The sequence below is a fragment of the Hibiscus syriacus genome, unplaced genomic scaffold (assembly GCF_006381635.1).
Source record: "Hibiscus syriacus cultivar Baekdansim isolate YM2019G1 unplaced genomic scaffold, ASM638163v2 tig00018833_pilon, whole genome shotgun sequence".
Classification (NCBI taxonomy): domain Eukaryota; kingdom Viridiplantae; phylum Streptophyta; class Magnoliopsida; order Malvales; family Malvaceae; genus Hibiscus; species Hibiscus syriacus.
This window is the reverse complement of record NW_024062449.1, coordinates 1-21,310: the sequence shown is the minus strand read 5'-3', so window position 1 is coordinate 21,310 and position 21,310 is coordinate 1. Positions and strand designations below refer to the sequence as shown.

General features: G+C 38.3%; 4 protein-coding genes and 1 pseudogene across 4 annotated transcripts; 3 read left to right on the top strand and 2 right to left on the bottom strand.

Moving 5' to 3' along the window:
- The first annotated feature begins 1,173 nt into the window (after positions 1 to 1,173).
- Positions 1,174 to 5,729, top strand: LOC120209403 (3-oxoacyl-[acyl-carrier-protein] synthase 3 A, chloroplastic-like). The gene is made up of 8 exons (XM_039208427.1): positions 1,174 to 1,688; positions 2,744 to 2,892; positions 3,117 to 3,253; positions 4,077 to 4,182; positions 4,268 to 4,386; positions 4,600 to 4,664; positions 4,752 to 4,974; positions 5,309 to 5,729. The coding sequence occupies exons 1-8, from the start codon at positions 1,504 to 1,506 to the stop codon at positions 5,528 to 5,530; spliced, it is 1,206 nt and encodes a 401-aa protein (XP_039064358.1). The 5' UTR covers positions 1,174 to 1,503; the 3' UTR covers positions 5,531 to 5,729.
- A 363-nt stretch (positions 5,730 to 6,092) lies between these two features.
- On the top strand, positions 6,093 to 12,099 carry LOC120209399 (annotated as a pseudogene).
- Positions 12,100 to 13,005: 906 nt separating this feature from the next.
- On the bottom strand, positions 13,006 to 14,103 carry LOC120209398 (metalloendoproteinase 1-MMP-like). Its single transcript, XM_039208425.1, has one exon. The coding sequence runs from the start codon at positions 14,089 to 14,091 to the stop codon at positions 13,006 to 13,008; it is 1,086 nt and encodes a 361-aa protein (XP_039064356.1). The 5' UTR covers positions 14,092 to 14,103.
- Positions 14,104 to 15,166: 1,063 nt separating this feature from the next.
- On the top strand, positions 15,167 to 16,137 carry LOC120209397 (O-fucosyltransferase 29-like). Its single transcript, XM_039208424.1, has 3 exons — positions 15,167 to 15,256; positions 15,345 to 15,673; positions 15,759 to 16,137. The coding sequence occupies exons 1-3, from the start codon at positions 15,167 to 15,169 to the stop codon at positions 16,135 to 16,137; spliced, it is 798 nt and encodes a 265-aa protein (XP_039064355.1).
- Positions 16,138 to 17,580: 1,443 nt separating this feature from the next.
- On the bottom strand, positions 17,581 to 19,298 carry LOC120209396. Its single transcript, XM_039208422.1, has 5 exons — positions 19,226 to 19,298; positions 18,644 to 18,824; positions 18,226 to 18,293; positions 18,005 to 18,120; positions 17,581 to 17,918 (listed from the first exon to the last, which is right to left on the bottom strand). Exons 1-5 carry the CDS (start codon positions 19,296 to 19,298, stop codon positions 17,721 to 17,723), a joined length of 636 nt encoding a protein of 211 aa, XP_039064353.1. The 3' UTR covers positions 17,581 to 17,720.
- Positions 19,299 to 21,310: the final 2,012 nt, after the last annotated feature.

Here is a 21,310-nt window from a genome sequence, read left to right as displayed (position 1 = left end):
ATGTATTACTTTATAATCAACTTAGCATAATAAAAAATATAAAAAAATTGAATTAATTAATATTTTAAAATTAAATTTTTAATTTTTAATAATACAAAAGCTAATAAACAAAAAGGGTAAATTGCAAATTTGGTAACTGAACTTTATTAACGACTGAGTGACCAAAATAGGAGAGGAAGTAAAGTTAGTGACAAAAAAACATAATGTATTAAGTTCATCGAAGAAATTGAAAACTTTTAAATGTTAGTGACAAAAATAGGAGAAAGAGTAAAGTTAGGTGATTAAATTTGTAATTTAGCCTAACAAGGATTCAAGCAGATAAACTTGGATTTGAACTCTTGATCCTATGCAAACTGAACCTTGAAAATAACGAACCATCAACAAATGGGTATTTGCCACGTGCCTTGAAACTGTTTCCAGCCCAGCAAAGAACAGTCAACTTGAATTGAATCGTAAAAATCTTGGGGTAATGGTGAACCACTTTGCATGACTGACAAATGACTTTTAAGCCCCGTTTGGTTCACGTAATATCTTATTATCAAATTAATGAAATCTTCATTCTCTCGTTTAATTTTATTTCTGTTAATTTTTTATTATCAACAGTGATTTTTTGGGTATATTACTGAGAATGTGATTACCTCCATTCCATTAGGTATTGTTGGATTATCGGCGTTTTGGATTAAAATGCCCTTAATTTTTTTTAAAAAAATTATCCTTATTCTGTCGTTGAATAATAAAAATTTCACGAAGATTAAATTATAAATTTGTCCTTAAACTATTTTAAATTTATAAAAAAAATCCATAATTATAATTTTATATGAAGTTCAAGAATTAAAATAAAATTTTATTCTTTCATTAAACCTATTTATCTTTTTAATTTTATAAAAAAAATTATATAAATTTTATAAATTAAAATTTAAAAAAATATATATAAATTAATTATAGTAATATTATAATAAAATTCAACTTGTTAAAAAATAAATATATAATAAGTACAATTTGATAAAATATACAATTTAATAATATTTTATTCATTTAACCAAATACGATAATTTTTTATCACTGTTAAACTAACCAAATATAAAATATAATATATCTAATAATATTATTCCTGATAATCTTTTATTTTCGTGTAATCTTTTATTTTGTTAATCAAACGCATTTTTATAGGGACAAAAATACAAGGCTACCCATTGGAGTTTCCTCATATTTGGTTGCCAAAATCCCTACTTTATTTTTTCTTTCACTATTCGGACCTTCCAAAGATCTTCACCTAGAAACAAACCCCAACTGAATCCTATGCTTCACTCTATTTTTGCTTAATTGATTCCCGAAATTTTATTTGTTTGAGTTTCTCTTCCTATTGCGTCCAAAAGATCATTGCTTTCTTCCTTTTGTTCATACGAGGTTTCAAAGCTTTGCCTTTCCCTCTCTCTACCGTTCATTTTCCAGCTATATTTTTAGCTTTTGCTGTTGTGAAGTTGGGTTTCTTTAGGTGTGTAAATGGCCAATGCATCGGGTTTTTTAACACCTTCGGCTCCGACCCTGAGGAGAAAGCTTCAGCCTTCAACAGGCGTTTCTCGATCTGGGTTTTGCTTCTCTGTAGGAATCTTTAGGAGGGTAGTGTGCTCAAGTGGCGTTGTAGGTTCTGGGACGCATGTTTCCCCTTCTCAATCTCGAGTACCCAAGTAAATTTCTCGTGCTTATATGGTTCTTATTTAATTCTAGTTTGGTTGATTATTTGCGTTTAATTTGGCTTTTGGGTATTGATTTAGGTATGATTATTGGTTCGGTTTTGATTTCCCAAATATATTTGTTATTATACACAATAAAATTGATAAATTATTGAGTTTTAATTTTATTGGGGTTTTGTGGTTTGCATGTTATAGTTGTTGTGAAGTTCAAGGGTTAATGGTTCCTGCACACTAGCGAGAAGCACATGCATGTGCATCTGGAGATCCATGGGGGAGTTTAAATTGCAGAGTTTAGGTTCTCATTTGGTTGTGTTGCTCAGAAACTGTGATGCTTGCGCTAGGTGGATTATAATCCTGGCTCGAAAATTAGTGATGAGCTGAAATTGCAAATCCACCTAGTGTATGCAAGGCAGCTCTGCATGTATCTATTAAACTCGGTGTGAGCAAGATGTTTACATTTGTATGCTCTAAGTGTTCTTAGCTGAATTAACTATTAATGAAACTCGGCATCCAACTTAAGAATGGTACTTCGAAATAATCATCAGCTTAGGATACTGCATGTGGCAGATCAAGAACAACTTATCGTATCGAGCTTGATACTGAAATAATGTATGTTGTTATCCATGTCTATATATGATATAGTAAAATTTGCTCTGGTTATGAAATAGGAATAGAGGAAATCACTAGTCGTTTTGAGTTTCCGCCATATGTATAAAGAAATCTCATTCTGAGCCTGACCCGTCGATAGTTTCACACTAGAAGCATTTTGTTTCTCTTATAATGGCGATGGAGAAGCCTTGCAGGACTTTGGGGTTAAGTTGAAGTAAAATGCTTACATTGCAATCCCCTTTGACATTGAAATTTCCTAATTTATCGTGTCAAACGATTACACCTGTCAGTGGTATTTATTGTGTGCTTCAAATCTAGTCCGGCTTTCAGAATTGAGATGCTGGTTCACTTTTATTTTTTCATATACTTGTTTAACATCGAAAGATGATGATTTTCCTGATGTACGTTCTACTTTCCAATTTTACTGCTGGAAAATACAGGCTTGTCAGTAAAGGCTGCAAGCTAGTTGGTTGTGGATCAGCGGTGCCATCTCTTTCAGTTTCCAATGATGATCTTGCAAAAATTGTCGATACTTCTGATGAATGGATATCTGTCCGCACTGGAATACGTAACCGACGGGTTATTTCAGGTTGGAACATAGTCTAATGCATAACAGTGCAATTGTAGAATATTATCTTTTGTCGGCATTTCCTACTTGTATCAAACTTCCATTGATGTGATAAAAATCCCTAGCTTAAAGCTTGTGGCATATTTTTCTTTTTTACGAAACATTGAAGCTTACATTTTCTCTCTTTTTATTTGCCATCCTTGTATCTTTGTGGAGGAAATAACAATTAACTGTTGCTCTTACAGGAAAGGAAAGTTTAAGAAACCTGGCAGTTGAAGCGGCAAGGAAAGCCCTTAAAATGGCAGATGTTGAACCTGATGATCTCGACCTGATTCTGATGTGCACATCTACTCCGGAAGATATTTTCGGTGATGCTCCCAAGGTATGGAGGAACGGGTCAATATTAATCATGGAATCTTTTAAGGATGCTTTAATAAAATAGCAATTTTTATGATTTGTTCTCTCTCTGAGCTACATCTAGATGTCTAAAATCTACTATTGCATGCTTCTATTATATGTATTTTTTTAAGACTGCTTCTAAATATTCTGAACATAAAGAGAGAATTGAAAAGTGAGATGTCTCGGATTTATCTTCACAAACTTGTTTGTTTTGATTACCACATATGATCATACGTGTTTTTTGTATTATAAGAAACTTTGAGTACGTGCATGCATGCTTTTTGTGCTTCACTGTATTCGAGAAAATTTGTTGATATTAGTAGATTCTATATTGGTCTCAAAACTTCTTTTGGTTCACCTTTTTGGGTTTCATTAGGGGTTTCCGTGAATTTTTTGTGTGGTGGGAACTCATGCGAAGTAGTATAACTACATGAAGATTACAAACTTAGTAACATACATGAATTATGGTTGAAGAATAGGGATTTGACCTGAGATTTTGATTTTATGTTTAGGCATTCCCTTTGAGAGGGAAGTAACTGATGTTCTAGTGATTTTCATGAACGTTGTAGCTGATTTTATCAAGTGTTGCTGAAAATACCACTTTTAGAACATGGTTTGGTTTGGAGTCTTTAGATAACTGTTTGGTTAGCATAATTCAAGAAGATGTTGATTTTCCATGAGCTTCACTTGTCTTCAGTTTTGTATGTGGGTCTTGATGCTGCTACGTGCTTATTTAGACAGTGGTTGTGTATGTTTACGGATCACTAATTTGTTTGTGTTTTGGCAACCTTTATTTATGTCGTAAGGTCCAAAGAGAGCTCGGCTGCACAAAATCTCAACTAGCGCATGATATTACTGCGGCATGTAGTGGATTTGTGCTGGGTCTGTTCTCAGCTTCTTGCTACATTCGGGGTAATGAATTTGTTCACTTTATCGAACTCTTAAACCAAGCCGTTAATGTGGTTTGGAATAAAACTTTTACCTTTGTGAATTACAGGAGGTGGCTTGCGTAATGTTTTAGTAATTGGAGCTGATGTTCTTTCTCGATTTGTTGATTGGGCCGACAGAGGAACATGCATTCTCTTTGGGGATGCTGCTGGTGCTGTCGTAGTTCAGGTAACACACTAATACCATCTTTTTATAAGTCCACTCTTGTCTATACGAGGCAATGTCGAGTTTTTACCAGTTCACTCTTTCTCAAGTTAGCTTATTTATTAAGCTCTATGAGATTTGGTAAATGGTTTCTTCCGAAGAAATAGTTACCATGTACATCTCTTCTGCTATGGAATGTGATATCATTCACTGATCCAGATACAAACGATTCTGCAGGCCTGTGATTCTGAGGAGGATGGTTTATTAAGCTTTGATTTGCATAGTGATGGTGAAGGTGCAAGGTATGTGCTTCTCTTTTTGCGGATTTTTTAAAAATATTATATTGCTTCTTTTGAGCAATTTGACTGAGCTGTCGCACGATGTTTCAGACATCTCGGTGCCCCCATAAATGACAACGAAATCAATGATCTGTTGGGTTCTAATGGTTCGGCATTAGAATTCCCTCCAAAAAGGTCCTCTTATACCTGCGTACAGATGAATGGTAAAGAAGTCTTTCGCTTTGCTGTCCGATGTGTGCCGCAATCAATTGAGTCTGCCTTGGAAAAAGCAGACCTCAAAGCATCGGACGTTGACTGGTTACTGCTCCATCAGGTATATATATATATATATATCATTTAGATGTACAAAGATGGTATACATTTTAGTTTCATTAAAATGTGTCGTGCCATTTACTTGGCCTGCTGGCCTAACCGGGTCCCCGAACACTCCAATATTACTGGTGCCAAGATTTGTCCTTCATTACAGTTGGGAAAAATATTAAATGTTGATCATGCCATGAACCGTGACAAATAAAGCCATAGCGATTGGAATTTCGATAAACTGTGGCCTACTGGTTCACATATATGATAGCCGAGGACAGTATCTGAATAATATCTTCCTTTGATTTAGAGACCAGAAAAATCTAACTAGAATTTGTGTAATGCAGGCAAACCAGAGGATTATCGATGCAGTTGCAACACGTCTAGAATTCCCACCGGAAAAGGTCATATCAAATCTGGCTAATTATGGCAATACAAGTGCTGCATCCATTCCTTTGGCATTGGACGAAGCTGTTCGAAACGGGAAGGTGAAGACAGGCCACACGATTGCGGCTTCAGGTTTCGGTGCAGGTCTAACTTGGGGTTCTGCCGTTATCAGATGGGGATGAAAAACTGCCTTGCTGCTACATTAACCAATTAGAAAGAAAAGACTAAGTTCTCGCAAAGAGCTGCAATCGAGGTCCTGGCTCCCCAATCGAAAACTCTCGCCGATAATGCGATTTTGTGCCTGCATAATATCGACCGGCTCCATTTTGTCCGGACGAAATTGGTTTATTGTAGTTGGCACTGCAAATAAATTCTCTTTTTAATTCGTGTTTTTTTTTATCTCATAATTTAAATTCCTCTTTTATGACACCATAATGAGCATTGTACTAGTAAATCCCTAGACTCAAAACATAGGCTTGAGTGTAAAACAGCAGCATTTGCTTGAGTTTTTTAAATCAGAAACAGTATGAAAATGTCTTCATCATAAAGTGCTTTTCTTTTTTTGGATATGTTTCTATTAGTTGGATATATTCAAATGGTTTGGAGCATCCAAAAGATTGTTAATATTTCCAAGCCATAAATTCAAAGCTATGAGAAGAACACTCTTGGGGAGAGTCAATAACTACCCTTACCAGCTAAAACAACAGCAGCAATCATATAATCTCTTATCAAATCACCACCGACATGGACCTTACGTTACACGAGGCTTCCAAGATGCTCCACTCCGGCATTAAACCAGACGACTACTCCCTAGTTCACTTGGTTCGGGTCTCGACTGATCTGGGTCTTGACTCTTACTGCTCACAGCTTCATTACTACGTTTTAAAATCTGGGTTTGTCGCCACCAATGCGTTTGTTTGTAACGCTTTGATGAGGTATTATTGGCGAATCGACTCTCTATGTGAAGTGTTGAAAATTATAAAGACACATGGGCTGCTAATGAATTAGCAGCCAGCTGCCTTGAAAAAAAATGGGAAAGTGCATTTTTTAGTCATTTGCAATTTATGGTATTTACAAGATTAGCCATTAAGTTTTAACTATAAATACCCTAGCTCATTTAGCTTCAAAATCATCCTAAAATCTTCTAGTTCTCTCTCAAGTGTGTTGTGTAAACACCTATAAATTTTCTCTTAGTAAAAGATCTGCAGCAGCCCGGAGACGTAAGTACAATTGGCTGAACTCCGTTATCAATTTCGGGTATTATTTTTCCGCTTTTATTTCGCATTCTCACTAATCTGGTTATAGGGAAATTACTCGTACTCGGTTTATTTTCTAACAACTGGTAATCAGAGCTTTTGGTTGTGAATTTTGTCAATTTTCTGCGAGGTTACTATTCATATGAATAGTGAATTTCGTGAATAGTGAAATTCAGTCGGCGATACGAGTTTGTAGACGGAGGTGTTCTAATACACGGCGGTTCGCAGAAATTGTCAGAAACGATCCAAACGAAGCCATATTCGAGTGGGAGCGATGGCTGCAGACGAAAGGAAGGTGAAAATTGAAAAGTTCAATGGTGCGGACTTTGGCTTTTGGAAGATGCAGATTGAAGATTTTCTTTACCAGAAAAATCTATATCAACCTCTTTCAGGAAAGCAACCAGAGGGCATGAAGAATGAAGACTGGGCTCTTCTCGACAGACAAGCCCTCGGAGTTATCCGACTGACGTTATCCCGCAATGTTGCTTTCAACATAGCAAAGGAAAAGACCACGGCGGTCTTATGATGGCTCTTTCCAGTATGTATGAGAAGCCATCAGCCTCAAACAAAGTTCATTTGATGAGGCGATTATTCAATTTGCGGATGACGGAAGGGGCATCGGTGGCACAACACCTAAATGAACTAAACACAATCACAACCCAGTTGAGTTTAGTGGAAATTGAATTCGATGATGAAGTTCGAGCTTTATTTCTCTTATCATCTCTACCAAACAGTTGGAATGCTACTGTTACAGCAGTCAGCAGCTCGTCGGGAAACAGCAAATTGAAATTCGACGATGTTCGGGATCTGGTATTGAGTGAAGAAATTCGACGGAGAGAATCGGGTGAAGCATCAACCTCCTTAGCCTTGCACACGGAGTCTAGAGGAAGAACTTCATAAAGAAATTCAAATCATGGCAGATCAAAATCCAGAATGGGCAAATCAAGAACAGGAAAGAAAGATTTTACCTGTTATAATTGTGGCAAGAAAGGTCACTTTAAAAGAGATTGCCGAGTACTGAAGAAAGATACCGGTGCACAGGAATCTACCAACGTGACAGAGGAGACAGGTGATGCCATGATTCTTAGTGTCAACAGTCCGATTGAATCATGGATCTTGGATTCAGGAGCATCTTTCCACTCCACCCCGTACCAAGAAATCATGGAGAACTATGTCAGTGGTGATTTTGGGAAGGTTCATCTAGTTGATGATGAAACCTTGAAGATCGTCGGAAAAGGAGACATCCGACTAAAGTTGCCAAACCAGACCACCTGGACGCTGAAAGGAGTAAGACATATTCCTGGCCTCAAAAGAAATCTGATTTATGTAAGACAGCTTGATGGAGAAGGATATAGCACAACTTTTTCAGGCTGTGAATGGAAGATTACCAAAGGAGCACTCGTCATTGCTCGTGGTAAGAAGACTGGTACTCTCTATGTAACCTCAAATTTAGAGAATATCATTGCTGCAGCAGATGCTAATGGAAAATCAAACCTATGGCACCAAAGGCTTGGCCATATGAGTGAGAAAGGGATGAATACACTTTTGTCAAAAGGGAAGCTGCCGGGATCTAAAGAATGTAGATGTCGGACTATGCGAGGATTGCATCTTTGGCAAACAAAAGAAAGTCAGTTTTGCAAAGATTGGCAAGACACCCAAGGCAGAAAGGTTAGAATTGGTTCATACTGATGTATGGGAACCATCCCCAGTTCCATCTCTTGCAGGCTCACTATATTATGTCACCTTCATCGATGATTCAACAAGGAAGGTGTGGGTTTATTTTCTGAAGAAGAAATCAGAAGTCTTCGATATCTTCAGAAAATGGAAGGCCATGGTGGAAAATGAGACTGGTTTGAAAGTCAAGCGGTTGAGGTCTGATAATGGAGGAGAATATAGAGACAGTAGATTCAGAGATTTCTGCGCAAACAATGGGATCAAGATGGAGACAACAGTTCCCATAACACCGCAGCAGAATGGCGTAGCAGAGCGCATGAACATAACTCTGAATGAACGTGCCAGAAGCATGAGGATACATGCCGGATTGCCCAAATTTCTATAGGCTGAAGCTATCAACACTGCAGCTTACCTGATCAACCGTGGACCCTCAGTTCCTTTGGATGGCGGAATACCAGAGGAAGCTTGGAGCAAGAAAGAAATAAACCTTTCACACTTAAGAGTGTTTGGTTGTATTTCTTATGTACACATAAACTCTGCTGAAAGAAGTAAACTTGATGCCAAGTCCAACAAATGCGTCTTTGTTGGTTACGGTGGTGATGAGTTCGGTTACCGGTTTTGGGACTACGAAAATCGAAAGATCATCAGAAGCAGAGATGTCATTTTCAATGAAAATGTGATGTACAAAGACAGGTCAACCGCAGAATCAAGTAATACCGAAGCTGAAACAAAGGAATTTGCTGAGTTCGAGGAGATTTCTGGAAATGATGTTCAGATCAGTCCTGAAGCAGTTCAAGAGGAAGAACCAGGCACACCAGAACTGAGACGCTCCTCCAGAATTCCTAAACTAACCCAACGGTATTCGCCTTCTTTGCACTACTTGTTACTGACTGACAATGGTGGACCAGAGTGCTATGATGAAGCGATACAGGTGGATGATTCAATCAAGTGGGAGTTTTCCATGAAAGATGAGATGGACTCGCTTATGTCAAATCAGACGTGGGAATTAGCTGAATTACCTCCAGGAAAGAAACCGCTCCATAACAAGTGGATTTACAGGATCAAAGAAGAGCACGATGGGAGAAAACGCTACAAAACAAGATTGGTTGTCAAAGGCTTTCAGCAAAAAGAAGGTATTGACTACAATGAAATTTTCTCTCCAGTCGTAAAACTGTCTACAATCAGACTGATGTTGAAAATTGTAGCTGCAGAGAATTTACATCTTGAGCAGTTAGATGTAAAGACAGCTTTCCTTCGTGGTGATTTGGAGGAAGAAATCTATATGAGGCAGCCAAAAGGCTTCATAGAGGCAGGTAAGAAAAACCTGGTATGCAGGTTGAAGAAGAGCTTGTATGGTTTAAAACAAGCTCCTAGACAGTGGTACAAGAAGTTCGATAGTTTCATGGGTAGCAGTGGTTTTACCAGATGCAAGCATCATTGTTGCTACATCAAGAGGTTCGACAACAGCTTCATTATTTTATTATTGTACGTTGATGACATGCTCGTTGCAGGCTCAGACATGCAAGAGATTATACACTTGAAGCAAAAATTGTCGAAGCAGTTTGCTATGAAAGATCTGGGCGCTGCAAAGCAGATTCTTGGGATGACGATCAAGAGAGACACAAATTCGGGGACTTTGATGTTATCACAGGCTGAGTACATCAACAAAGTACTCTCCAGGTTCAACATGCAAGATGCTAAACCAGTAAGTACACCTTTAGGTTTTCATTTCAGACTCTCCAAAGAATAGTCACCAAAGACGGAGGAAGAACGTGCACACATGGTGAAGGTGCCATATGCCTCAGCAATTGGAAGTATGATGTATGCCATGGTTTGTACCAGACCAGATATTGCTCGAGCAGTGAGAGTTGTTAGCAGGTACATGAATAATCCAGGCAAAATACACTGGGAAACAGTCAAATGGATCCTCAGATATCTGCGAGGTACCACAAACAAAGCACTTTGTTTCAAAGGTGGAGATACGATACTGACAGGCTATGTAGATGCTGACTTAGCCAGAAATGTTGACATCAGAAGGAGCACTACAGGGTATGCCTATACTCTAGGAGGAACCGCCAGTGAGTTGGGTTTCTCAACTACAGAAGATAGTTGCTCTCTCCACAACCGAAGCATAATATGTCGCTGTTACGGAAGCCAGCAAGGAGATGGTCTGGCTCCAAAGTTTCTTGGAAGAGTTAGGCAAGAAACAAGAAAACAATGTCTTGTATTGCGACAGTCAAAGTGTTATCCATCTAGCGAAGAATCCGTCTTTTCATTTCAGGACGAAGCACATACAATTGCGATATCATTTTATCTGGTCTCTTCCGGAAGATGAGATTTTGAAACTTGAAAAGATCAGTGGAGCTCAAAATCCGGCAGACATGTTGACAAAGACGGTGACCACGGAAAAACTGAAGTTGTGTTCAGCTTCAGTTGGCATGCTAGAGTAACAAAACTAGAAATGATGCTGCATCGATCGAGGTCTGAAGACAGATTAAAATCAGTCTTCAAGTGGGAGATTGTTGAAAATTATAAAGGCACATGGGCTGCTAATGAATTAGCAGCCGGCTGCCTTGAAAAAGAATGGGAAAGTGCATTTTTTAGTCCTTTGCAATTTATGGTATTTACAAGATTAGCCCTTAAGTTTCAACTATAAATACCCTAGCTCATTTAGCTTCAAAATCATCCCAAAATCTTCTAGTTCTCTCTCAAGTGTGTTGTGTAAACACCTGTAAATTTTCTCTTAGTAAAAGATCTGCAACAGCCCGGAGACGTAAGCACAATTGGTTGAACTCCGTTATCAATTTTGGGTATTATTTTTCCGCTTTTATTTCGCATTCTCACTAATTTGGTTATAGGGAAATTACTCGTACTCGGTTTATTTCCTAACATGAAGCGGGTAAACTGTTTGTTGAAATGCTCGACGGAGTGTCATTTCTTGGAACTCTATAATTTATGCGCATGTTCAAACTGGGAAGTTCCGTAAAGCTTTGGGTTTGTTTCTTGAGCTTCATAGGTCCGAAATTTGTTGCAATGAGTACTCGTTTTGTGGTCAGCTGGATTTTTGCATTTAGGCAAGTCAATTCACTCCAGCGTTTTGAAGTTTGGCTTTGAATGTGCAATTGTTGTTGGGAATTGCTTGATTGATTCGTATGTAAAATGCGGGGCTGTGGGCGACGCCAATTTGGTTTTTGACAGCATGATGATAAGGATATTATTTCGTGGAATTCGGTTTTAGCGGCCTGTGCTAATAATGGAAACCTTGAGCAAGCCTTTAGTGTATGGAGTGAAATGCCGGTCCGTGATACTATATCTTACAATGAATTGATCAGTGGCATTGCTCAGTTCGGAAACATAGATGATGCGATCGGTATTTTACTCGATACACTGAGTCCAAATTCAGCTACATGGTCTTCGATTCTGACCGGATATGTTAATCGAAACCGACCACGGGATGCTCTCCGGTTTTTCAATAAAATGCACTCCAATGATGTTCAAATGGACAATTCTCATTTTCAATCATCCTAAGCGGAATTGCAGGTCTCTCATTTTCAATAAAGCGTGGTTTGGATACATCTGTTGTTGTGGGAAGTGCTCTCATTGACATGTACTCCAAATGCGGGCACGCTAAGAACGCGGAGTCTATGTTCCGATCATTACCGAGAAAGAATTTGGTGACTTGGAATGCTATGATCTCCGGTTATGCTCACAACGGCGATTTGACGAAAGAGATCCAGCAGTTCGAGCAGCTCAAAACTCAAAGGGACTTGGAACCCGACTGGGTCACACAACGAGATGCCGCTTCAATCAAAGTTGATTGAATTAATTATGTTTATGTAATGATGTCTAACGTTTTTGCATACCATCAAAAATGGAGGGAGATGAGTGCAATGAGAAAGCTCACGAGGGACCAAAGAGTAATAAAAGAAACTGCTTGTAGTTGGATCGAAATGGAAAATGTCGAGTGATAAAAGAAGCTGCGTGGTTTGTGATTGTCTCCTTTTACCATGGTCACTTGATGCGTTTATTGATATTCATGAGTTTAATACAAATCAAATTCATGTGTATTTGTTAAGAATAAATGTTGGACCGACCCGTTTTGTAATTAATAAATGGATAAAAATCTTAAACATTGCCAGTTGTGTCAATAAATTATTAGACTTCCAAATCACTATAATTATCGATATGAAAAAAATCGTGTTTTTAACATGATTAAATGTTATCTTTAACCAAAAAACTATAAAATTTATGTTTTAACTTAATAAGAATCATATAGCGAAAGAAATAATAGTTAATTACGTTTAAATTAACTATACTATAAATATTCATATTAGATTAATTATAAAATTTAAAAATAAATGAAAATCAATTCAGGATTACATAAAAAATTTAGAGATTAAACTGAATAAAAGTTAGAAAAGATTTAACATTTGATTTATCTTTTTATCAAAGGCTATCTCATTTTTATGTGATCAAAGGGAAGATGTTATTTCTAGAGGTATTAATTCAAGCAGTTCCATTTGCAATTGCGTAGGTGTTGTCAATAATTAAGAAAATATACCTTATAATCACCTCGTATTATTTTTTTTAAAATCTTCAATTTAATAAATAAATTAATAAAATTACAAATTTATTTACTTAAAGGACCAAAGAATTGTTTTCAAAAAAATTGTTTGGGTGTGAACTTTTTTTCTTTCTTCACCCATAAATAACCCTAAAAATAGAACCTAAACTATCACCAAGAGAATGAAGAACAGTAGCACTACCAAAGAAAGAGTCCAGTTTGACGATCTACAGACAAGTCCAGTTCCTTTGTTAGAAACATTATCGAATTCTAACAAAGAGCTGATCTCGAAGTTAGGGTTCGACCCATACAAAGCTTGAACACCTTCGACATCGTCAAGTTTCAGTTCCCTTCTTCTTCTTAGAGGACTCAAGCTCGGGTACATCACGGCGTCCTGGACCGAGCTATGACCCAACCCTAGAATATGACCGATCTCGTGAGTCGCTACCGACTCCAAGTCAACAGCCGACTTAGATTTCGCTTTCTTGAAATCTACGGCCCACGTTTCATCTTCATCGAAGTGAATCCTTCCGTTCTCCGGCGCAAATGAATGAGCTAACACTCCTAAGGCCCCGTCGCCGTGGTCGCCGCCGTAAAACCCGATTGTTATATCGGCTTCCTCGTGTTCTTGAACTTCCGTGAAGTTTATGGGAATCACCGAAGCCCATCTCGAGAACGAACGTTTGAAAACTGTTCGGATTTCCGGTAAGGTTATGTAGTTTATCATGTTCGAAGGGGAGAAGGCGGTTAACGTCATGGTCGTCGTCGTCGAAACCGAATCGTTGTTCCATCTGGGCATTCCGTTGAAATAGGCAATGTGTTTCGTTGCATGGATCTTCGCGGGGGAGGAATCGGAGACGCAGCACCTCGGCGCTATGATCGTCGATGTCGTGTCGGAATCGAGCTTCCCGGTGACCGGTAAGCCGAGTTTTCTCTGGTACAAGATAACGGCGGATTCAAATTGGGTGTCGTAAGCGCCAGTGAAACTTTCGTTTCGGACCGAGAGGTACCCGAAACGTTGGAAGTATTTCTTGAGTTCCGACATGCCGGAGATGACGTGGCTACCGTTTTCGGCGTCCTTAAAGCGAGTGAAGTTAAACCACGCGGCCCTGTGCGTATGTGTGTCGTCGGTAGTTGTGACAGTTATTTGCTCCGGTGTGATTCTGGCGGGAAAACAAGCACGTGGGAAAAAACAGAGGAAAAGGAACAAGAGGAGGATGAAATCGTAACGAAATAACGAAAACTGCATAGTTTCGGTCGTTAGTTGTGTCAAGATAACTTAAACTTATTTTTCTCGGTCAATACATATATATTAATTATAAAAAAAATATTTATATAAGATATATACAAATAAAATTTTAGGATAGTTACCTTCAATAAAATTAACAACTAACATAAAATTAATTCATTTAATATAAATATATTATGTATCGAATTCAAACTAGTTTTTAGGGTAAATAAACTATAAATTAAACTAGGATGAAATAGTCACTTTAGTCATCAACTTTCAAATAATATAAAAAACATTAAATTTATCAAAATGTTAAAAATAGTTTTATAGATAATAATAAATTTTGATAAGTTTAATAATCTTTTTATAATATGTTAATAAATTTAATGAATCTTTTATAATAATTTAAAAAATTTAAAAATCATTTAAAAATTTTGATAACTGTTTTATAATATTTAAAAGTTTAATGATTAAAAAATCATTTTAACATAATGTATGATATTAGCTTTTAGTGATATTACTAAGTTGACCCTGGCATTAACTAAACTTTCCCTCGTAATTATGGCATATTTTAAAAAACCGTTTGTCTTCTTCCTCGTTCATCAACTTCCCCATAAACACGCGGAATCTCACGCATCTCTCCCTCTAATCTCTAATTTTTCATGTTCTTTTTGTGTTTTAGTTTTTGTTGACGAAAACGAGTAAAGAAAAAAAAGAACACGAGAATTTTATGAGTTCGACAATGTGTTACGTCCTCGGTGTTAGCGGCGTTAAAGTTTTATTCAATGATATTTTAGGTCTAGTTACATCTTCATTTATAATAAAATCCTGTACATAATTACAAGATCAACCCTGTATCATACCGCGGGAGCTATGCCCCGTACCCACAACCCACATAATTCGTAACCCACAACGAGACTTTCTTTGTAAGGACAGTTGATATTCGTTTCGCTCACCCCGCTCCATCTCCTGTCTTCTTTATTGGTATATTTATGAGTTATACTTAACAGTTTTTGATATTGAGGTATCTATAAACAATATCGGAAGCCAGCAGCATTTCAAACAAGCTTTGAGAGCGTGAAAACGACAAGATATGCTAGCATTTTCCGGTTGTTACTTCGGAGGAGGAGACAAGGAGAGACACAAGCTCGGAGAGATACGAAAACGATGGGAAACATTGCCGGTGAGATACCGCCCTTTACGATTTTTGAACCATTTATAAACATTGCCCTGCATTTACTTAAATTGCACTTGTCCTCGTATTCGTGCAGGACAGCGATGCAGTTGCAGAGGGAAGGCGAGGTAAATGTCCGCTTACTCCCCATGAAGTAGGGTTGATGTTGAGGGCACTTGGTTTCCAAAACGACACATACATCTACGTTGCATCAGGAGAAATATATGGTGGAGAAGAGACTCTGGCACCACTAAGACATCTCTTTCCAAACTTGTATACAAAAGAGACGCTTGCACATGAAGAGCTGAAGCCTTTTCTTCCTCACTCTTCTTCCCTTGCAGCCATCGACTTCATTGTTTGCTACGAAAGCAATGCATTCGTCACCAATAATAACGGAAACATGGCCAAGATTCTCGCCGGTCGAAGGTGAGAAATCTAGTTGTTCCCGTCACATCTTAAGCAGCTTATTATATTTCTCTGTGTAATTTCTCTGTTGTTTTTGGATTGGAAGGAGGTACATGGGGCACAAGAGGACCATAAGACCAAATGCCAAGAGGCTCAGTCCATTGTTGATGGAAAGGGATCAAATGGATTGGGATACCTTTGCCGAAAAGGTGAGAGAGGTTCAAAGAGGATTCATGGGAGAACCGGATGAGATGAGAGCCGGACGTGGTGAATTCCATGAGTATCCATATTCTTGTATATGCGAGAAGCCGGCAAGTGATATCGGCGGCAACGAGAGCAGAGATCATCGGTTTCAACAGTTTAAAGAAAATCAAGGATCCAGGAAGAGAAGCAACGAGGAGGAAAAAGAGGCAGTTGTAGGAGCCAAGGAGGATGAGCATGAAGAAGTGTTTCCTGACCAAGTGAACTACATTTATGTTATTTGAATGATTAATTTATTAAAAAATGCTCTACAATGATACATGATTTTGACTCTTTTTTTTCTGGTTAAATAGGGAATTTATTCTCAGATCTCTTATCACTTGTAATTAGAGATTATCGAAATATTTAAAATTAATATTTATAACTTGATCCAACTCTATAAGATCAATATTTCAAAATATTTTAATTCAAACATATTGAAATAGAAAATATTCTATTTCAAAACATATTAAAATAGTTAAGAACGGAGTTGCATTTAAAACAATTTTTTTACCTAACTTGACTCGAAATAGTTATTATAATATCTATATATATTTAAAGATAATTGTTATGATATTTTTCTTTATATTTATCTTTTCAATTATCTTTTTATCTTGTTGAATGAAAATAATAAAATAATTAGTCGGGTTGGGTCAGTTCAAGTCGGGCTGAGACTAGAGCTGGTGCAAATAGGAGTCGAGACGATAATGAGAGCTCAGATTATAATTATAAACAAAATTAAGGGTAAAAACAATTGAAAATAAATATTATATAATATACTGCTACATCTCAAAATCCAAATAACTGAAGAAGCAATTATGGTTCCTAGCTCTATCTGCCATGTCATAAATTACACTCTTTAATGTTGCCTGTTGCTCATCCAATTTCCCAAGAGACTGGATTCCCATGTCGCAAAACAGTTGCCTTCCTCTCAACCTTGGTTATTTCCTGTTATATAGGATACATTACACGCATGGTCGGTGAACATTCAACGAGAAGCAAGACGGAAGGAACGGAAAAGAGTACACTGATTGAAGAATACCGAGTGATAAGAAATTTAAACTTCACCTCTAGTAGTCTTGCTTTGACCTTTGTCATGTGAAACCGGAACTTTCGAGAGGAGCAACGAGCTTTGCAGTCCTTCCAAGAGCTGTGGACGACAAACAAGATCAGTAAGCGGCACAAAGATAGAGAACAAAGGAATACATCTATTTACTTACTCTTGATGTCGGCTGAATCCTCCTATTAGATCTACGAGGTTCAACAGCTTCAGAGACGGTTTTAGTTTCCTCCTCAACTTTGGGCAACTTCCCAGAAGCCGGTGCAAGTTTCCCTTTACTAATAGGTTCAGATTTAGCATTTGAGACAGAAGCTTTCTTGGGGGGTGCATCTGATGAGACAGCCATAGAAGAAAATAATGCCCGGTCCTCTGGTGCTCCATTAGAACTTGAAATCGATATGAACTCCGTGTTATGCTCTCCTGATATATTCTCAGCATCATCAGGTTCAGAACCCACATTGCTTGACAAGCTGTCCTTCTGAGGAACAGTTCTACTAGAAACCCTGGGTGCTTTTCGAGACCTGAGAACCTTTGGCTTGGATACAACCATTCGTTTACCCTTTGGTTCAGTTTTAGTTTTTGTTCCACCAGGCTCAGGTCCCCGAGGCATTGAACTTTTCATAAATTTAGCAGAATCACTTGTTTCATGAGTTCTACTGCTCTGATCTGCAACATAATGTTTGCTTACTTCCATAAACTTTCTCTTCTTTCCTGGCTCAGGAACACCAAAAATAACCCTTGAACCTTTCTTTTTTAAACCCGAACGTTTCATTCTTGTGAAACAAGCCTACTCTCTTCCCTGGTGCATTTACCAATGTTAAATATTTTTCCAGCCACAGGTAAATCCATCAATCTCGTGTCATCAGGTTTTTCGGATTCCTCATTGTCAAAACTATTTGTTCCTTCGTCTTTGGAAACTACCACGGGACTTCCAATCCTTGGTCGTTTTTCCAGTGGGGTGTCACCCTGAAAGCCAGATCAACTACTTGGTACAAACAAGCCATTAAAGTATTTTCAGAGAAACATCAATCATAAATATAAGTCAATATCACCTCAAAGGAAGAGCTGTCATCATTCCCAGAACTGGACCATTCAACCCAGTTACGATTCTTCCACACCAGAGAAGGACGTAGAAGCCATGCTTTGACAACAGACGTTTCTCCTTGAGCTGCAGTACAAATAGCAAAGAAAACCTTTAAAATTCTCAGAGTAGAGGCTGCATAGACATTAATACAGAGCAGATTACAAACAAGATTATTAATGTCGCACATACCAGGAAAATGGACAGTATACGATGTTTCATCTTTCTTGCTCCTCTCATTGACAACTCCCTCCCACCAGCTGAAAATTAAATATTTCAAGACGGTAAATCTAACATTACCCAAGTGACAATATTACTTGTATAGCTTATCTACCACTATTTAGTAAACAATCTTAGCAGTTTTCACCGTTGTACAGCTAGCAAGAGTTGAGCATGCATAAGAAATTATGGATTCATCTCGTAGTATAGTTCAAGGGAAATAAGCCAAACCGCTCATGTTGCTAGTTTGGCAAGCAAATCATGACAAATTATCCTTGCACTACATTCTCATAATTCATATTGATTTTTTAATGGTTATATTATCTTCAATAGTACCATTCCTTTTTGATCCGATGCACTGCAAGAAATATAGAAAACAATGCAAGCATACCTATCTTGCATCCATGCATCAACCCTATCTCCAACGGACCAATTATAGTCCTTCATGGCACCCCTGCGTCTCTTCCTTGTTCTTTCAAATGGCATGACTGTAATAGGACGAGCATTGCGTATTCTGGGTGCTCTATTACCTTCCCCTTCAAGCTCCACCCATTCCTTTAGCCTTTCACCATCTGTAAGACCAGCAGTCAAAACAAGTTTGTTAAGAAAGCAACCTTCTTAATTTATATGTGCATGAGACAAAACCTCCAGTTATCTCCAAAGAAGATGCTTTTCACATAAGAATTATTGCAACACACAAGATGTGTAGAAATACATCAGAAAAGTAAGACATCCTCATTCTGTTGTATTAATTGTATTTTTTATCTCCCCACAATAGACACACATCATGCAAGTAGAATTCTAGATTCAGAATAGAAACGATCTCATGCATTATTCCCCAAAATAAAGTGTAGTTGGCTAGACATCAACATAGGATTATTAAAAATTAAGGACAAGGATTGTCCGACAAATTGTCTTTATTTATTATCATCACCCAGTTGATTCGACCAAAGTAAGCTATGCGATAGCTCACCCTCTGATCGAAGTTCATTGTAATACACATAAGCTTTGCCATCTTTCAAATCCAGAAACCAGCTGGGTACCATGCTACTTTCGAGCCTCCTCCATCCTCAATACCTATAAATCAGAAAACGGTAAATTGTAAATGATCATATAATGAACCTAAGATCAACAAACATGTTCAACTGCAACGCTTCCCTAAAGCAACTAAGACAAACGCAAAAACTTTCAAATGCACCAGTATATGGACATATTTCCATCAAATAAAACAGCATGTTAGAACTTAGTGAAATATAATTTACAAAAGATTAAAACCTAAACTTATATATCAAGTACAATCTACAAACCTCAACATGGGAACCTTCCCTCATATTGTTATCTTTCAAAGTTTCCTCTCCTTTCCCATGTTCAGCATTAGTGGACCTTTTGTGGCCCTTTTGTCCCGATTTATCATTTCCAATTGTAGCAGCAGCATCCAGAATCCCATCTGTCAGCCTGGAATGATCCTGCATCGACTCTCTGGCCATATCTCTAAGAATTGATGACATTTCATGGTTATTACTCTGCTTTTCACTCTTATCAATGGGAACCTCTGTGGATGCCGGGAAAATGAACCAGGAGCCTCCACATTACCACCTTTGTCTGCATGTTCTTGGCAGCATCATCTGGCTCAGAAACTGCATGGGATTCTTTCCAGTATGCCTCTGGACCAGCTTCTACCAATTTAGTCAATGGGAAAGGCTCACCCATAACAATTTTCCCAGCCTGTGATACTGCTTCAGCTGCAGCTCAGCAGCCTTAACAACGGCATCCATGTTTTCGGCTTGCTTTGATGCAGCTGAAGCAGCTTCTACCCTCCTCCTAGAAGCTTCCTTTGCAGCAACAATAACAGAATTTGAACTAGTAGCAGCAGCATCACCCTCAAGACGGATGCAGGAGTTGCCTTGTCAAGATTCACGCTATCAGAAGAGATTGCATTAGTTAGAAGAGGAATTCTGTAGCCACTTGAGACCGATGCTTCATCAGCCATCAACTTTGCTTGGATGGCAGCATTGAGGCAACATGGCAGCTGCAGCTGCAGCCTTTGCTACAGCAGCTGCTGCTGCTATTGCGACAGCTGCGGAAGTCAGCTTTGTTTCAACATCTGGTACCAACTCAGAATTTTTTTGCTTCTCAACTGATTCCATATTTCCCGAGTGTGACTAACAACAGCAGCAGCAAGGGCAGCAGCATCCTCCGCCTGCTTTTGTGCCTCCTTGAGTTTACCAAGGGTCTCTGCAGACAGAGTAGCCTTCTGATCTGAATCTCGATCATCATTTTTTATATATCAGCAGACACAGATGTAATAAAATTGTTAGCGGGCAACTTCGAAATAATGGTAGCAGGGCTTGTAATACAAGCAGGTGTAGAGGCATGACTATTCACAACAGTAGCCAAAACAGACTCTGCTTGAGAATGAAGTGTAATCTGCCCAGGGTCCTCGGAAACTGACTTTTTTCTTTTTCTAGGCTTTGGATCAGCAGAATTCTGACTAATCTGGATGTTACTTTTTTGTTATCAAGCAGGGAAGTCCCCTGCAAAGGCATTAGCAGGACTACAGAGTCCTGTAAAACATTGGAAACCTGCTTAATGACAGAAGAATTAGGCACAGTTGCCTCTTTACTGCAGTTAAATTATTGCTTCTGTGATGGGATGTACAGGAAAATGAGCACTGCTATCAAATGTGGAACTCTGTGGAACCCAGGGGCCACCAAAAGGGGATTGGGACACCCAAGAAGCATTATGTCCAACAAAATCCCTTATAGGTGAGGGATGCAAGAGAGAAAGTGCTTGCTGATAATCCACAACTGCGCCTCTTGGAATGCTACTAGGTTGAAGAGCATCACTGGAAGGGTAGGAATAGTCCAAAGTGGTGAGGAAGGGGGATCATTGGCTTTCCAGTTGTTGTTGGAGTATCTTCCCGCTAGACTGACTATCAGGTAAGGATGTAATCTTAGTCTGCAGTACGTTTTGTTTGATTGATAGATCAGGAGTTTTAGCACCTGAGCATCTCATCAAGGCACGCAGTTAATAGGCACAGAACCAGAAGATATTGTTT

Excerpts from the sequence above, each read along its gene's own strand:
- LOC120209397 (XM_039208424.1), top strand. The coding sequence starts at position 15,167 with ATGCTAGCATTTTCCGGTTGTTACTTCGGAGGAGGAGACAAGGAGAGA. Across the intron at positions 15,257-15,344 it reads AACGATGGGAAACATTGCCG|GACAGCGATGCAGTTGCAGA; the intron begins GTGAGATACCGC and ends GTATTCGTGCAG. Across the intron at positions 15,674-15,758 it reads AAGATTCTCGCCGGTCGAAG|GAGGTACATGGGGCACAAGA; the intron begins GTGAGAAATCTA and ends TTGGATTGGAAG.
- LOC120209403 (XM_039208427.1), top strand. The coding sequence starts at position 1,504 with ATGGCCAATGCATCGGGTTTTTTAACACCTTCGGCTCCGACCCTGAGG. Across the intron at positions 1,689-2,743 it reads TCTCAATCTCGAGTACCCAA|GCTTGTCAGTAAAGGCTGCA; the intron begins GTAAATTTCTCG and ends TGGAAAATACAG. Across the intron at positions 4,183-4,267 it reads AGCTTCTTGCTACATTCGGG|GAGGTGGCTTGCGTAATGTT; the intron begins GTAATGAATTTG and ends TGTGAATTACAG.
- LOC120209396 (XM_039208422.1), bottom strand. The coding sequence starts at position 19,298 with ATGGTACCCAGCTGGTTTCTGGATTTGAAAGATGGCAAAGCTTATGTG. Across the intron at positions 18,825-19,225 it reads CAATGAACTTCGATCAGAGG|ATGGTGAAAGGCTAAAGGAA; the intron begins GTGAGCTATCGC and ends CTGGTCTTACAG. Across the intron at positions 17,919-18,004 it reads ATGACAGCTCTTCCTTTGAG|GGTGACACCCCACTGGAAAA; the intron begins GTGATATTGACT and ends TCTGGCTTTCAG.
- LOC120209398 (XM_039208425.1), bottom strand. The coding sequence starts at position 14,091 with ATGCAGTTTTCGTTATTTCGTTACGATTTCATCCTCCTCTTGTTCCTT.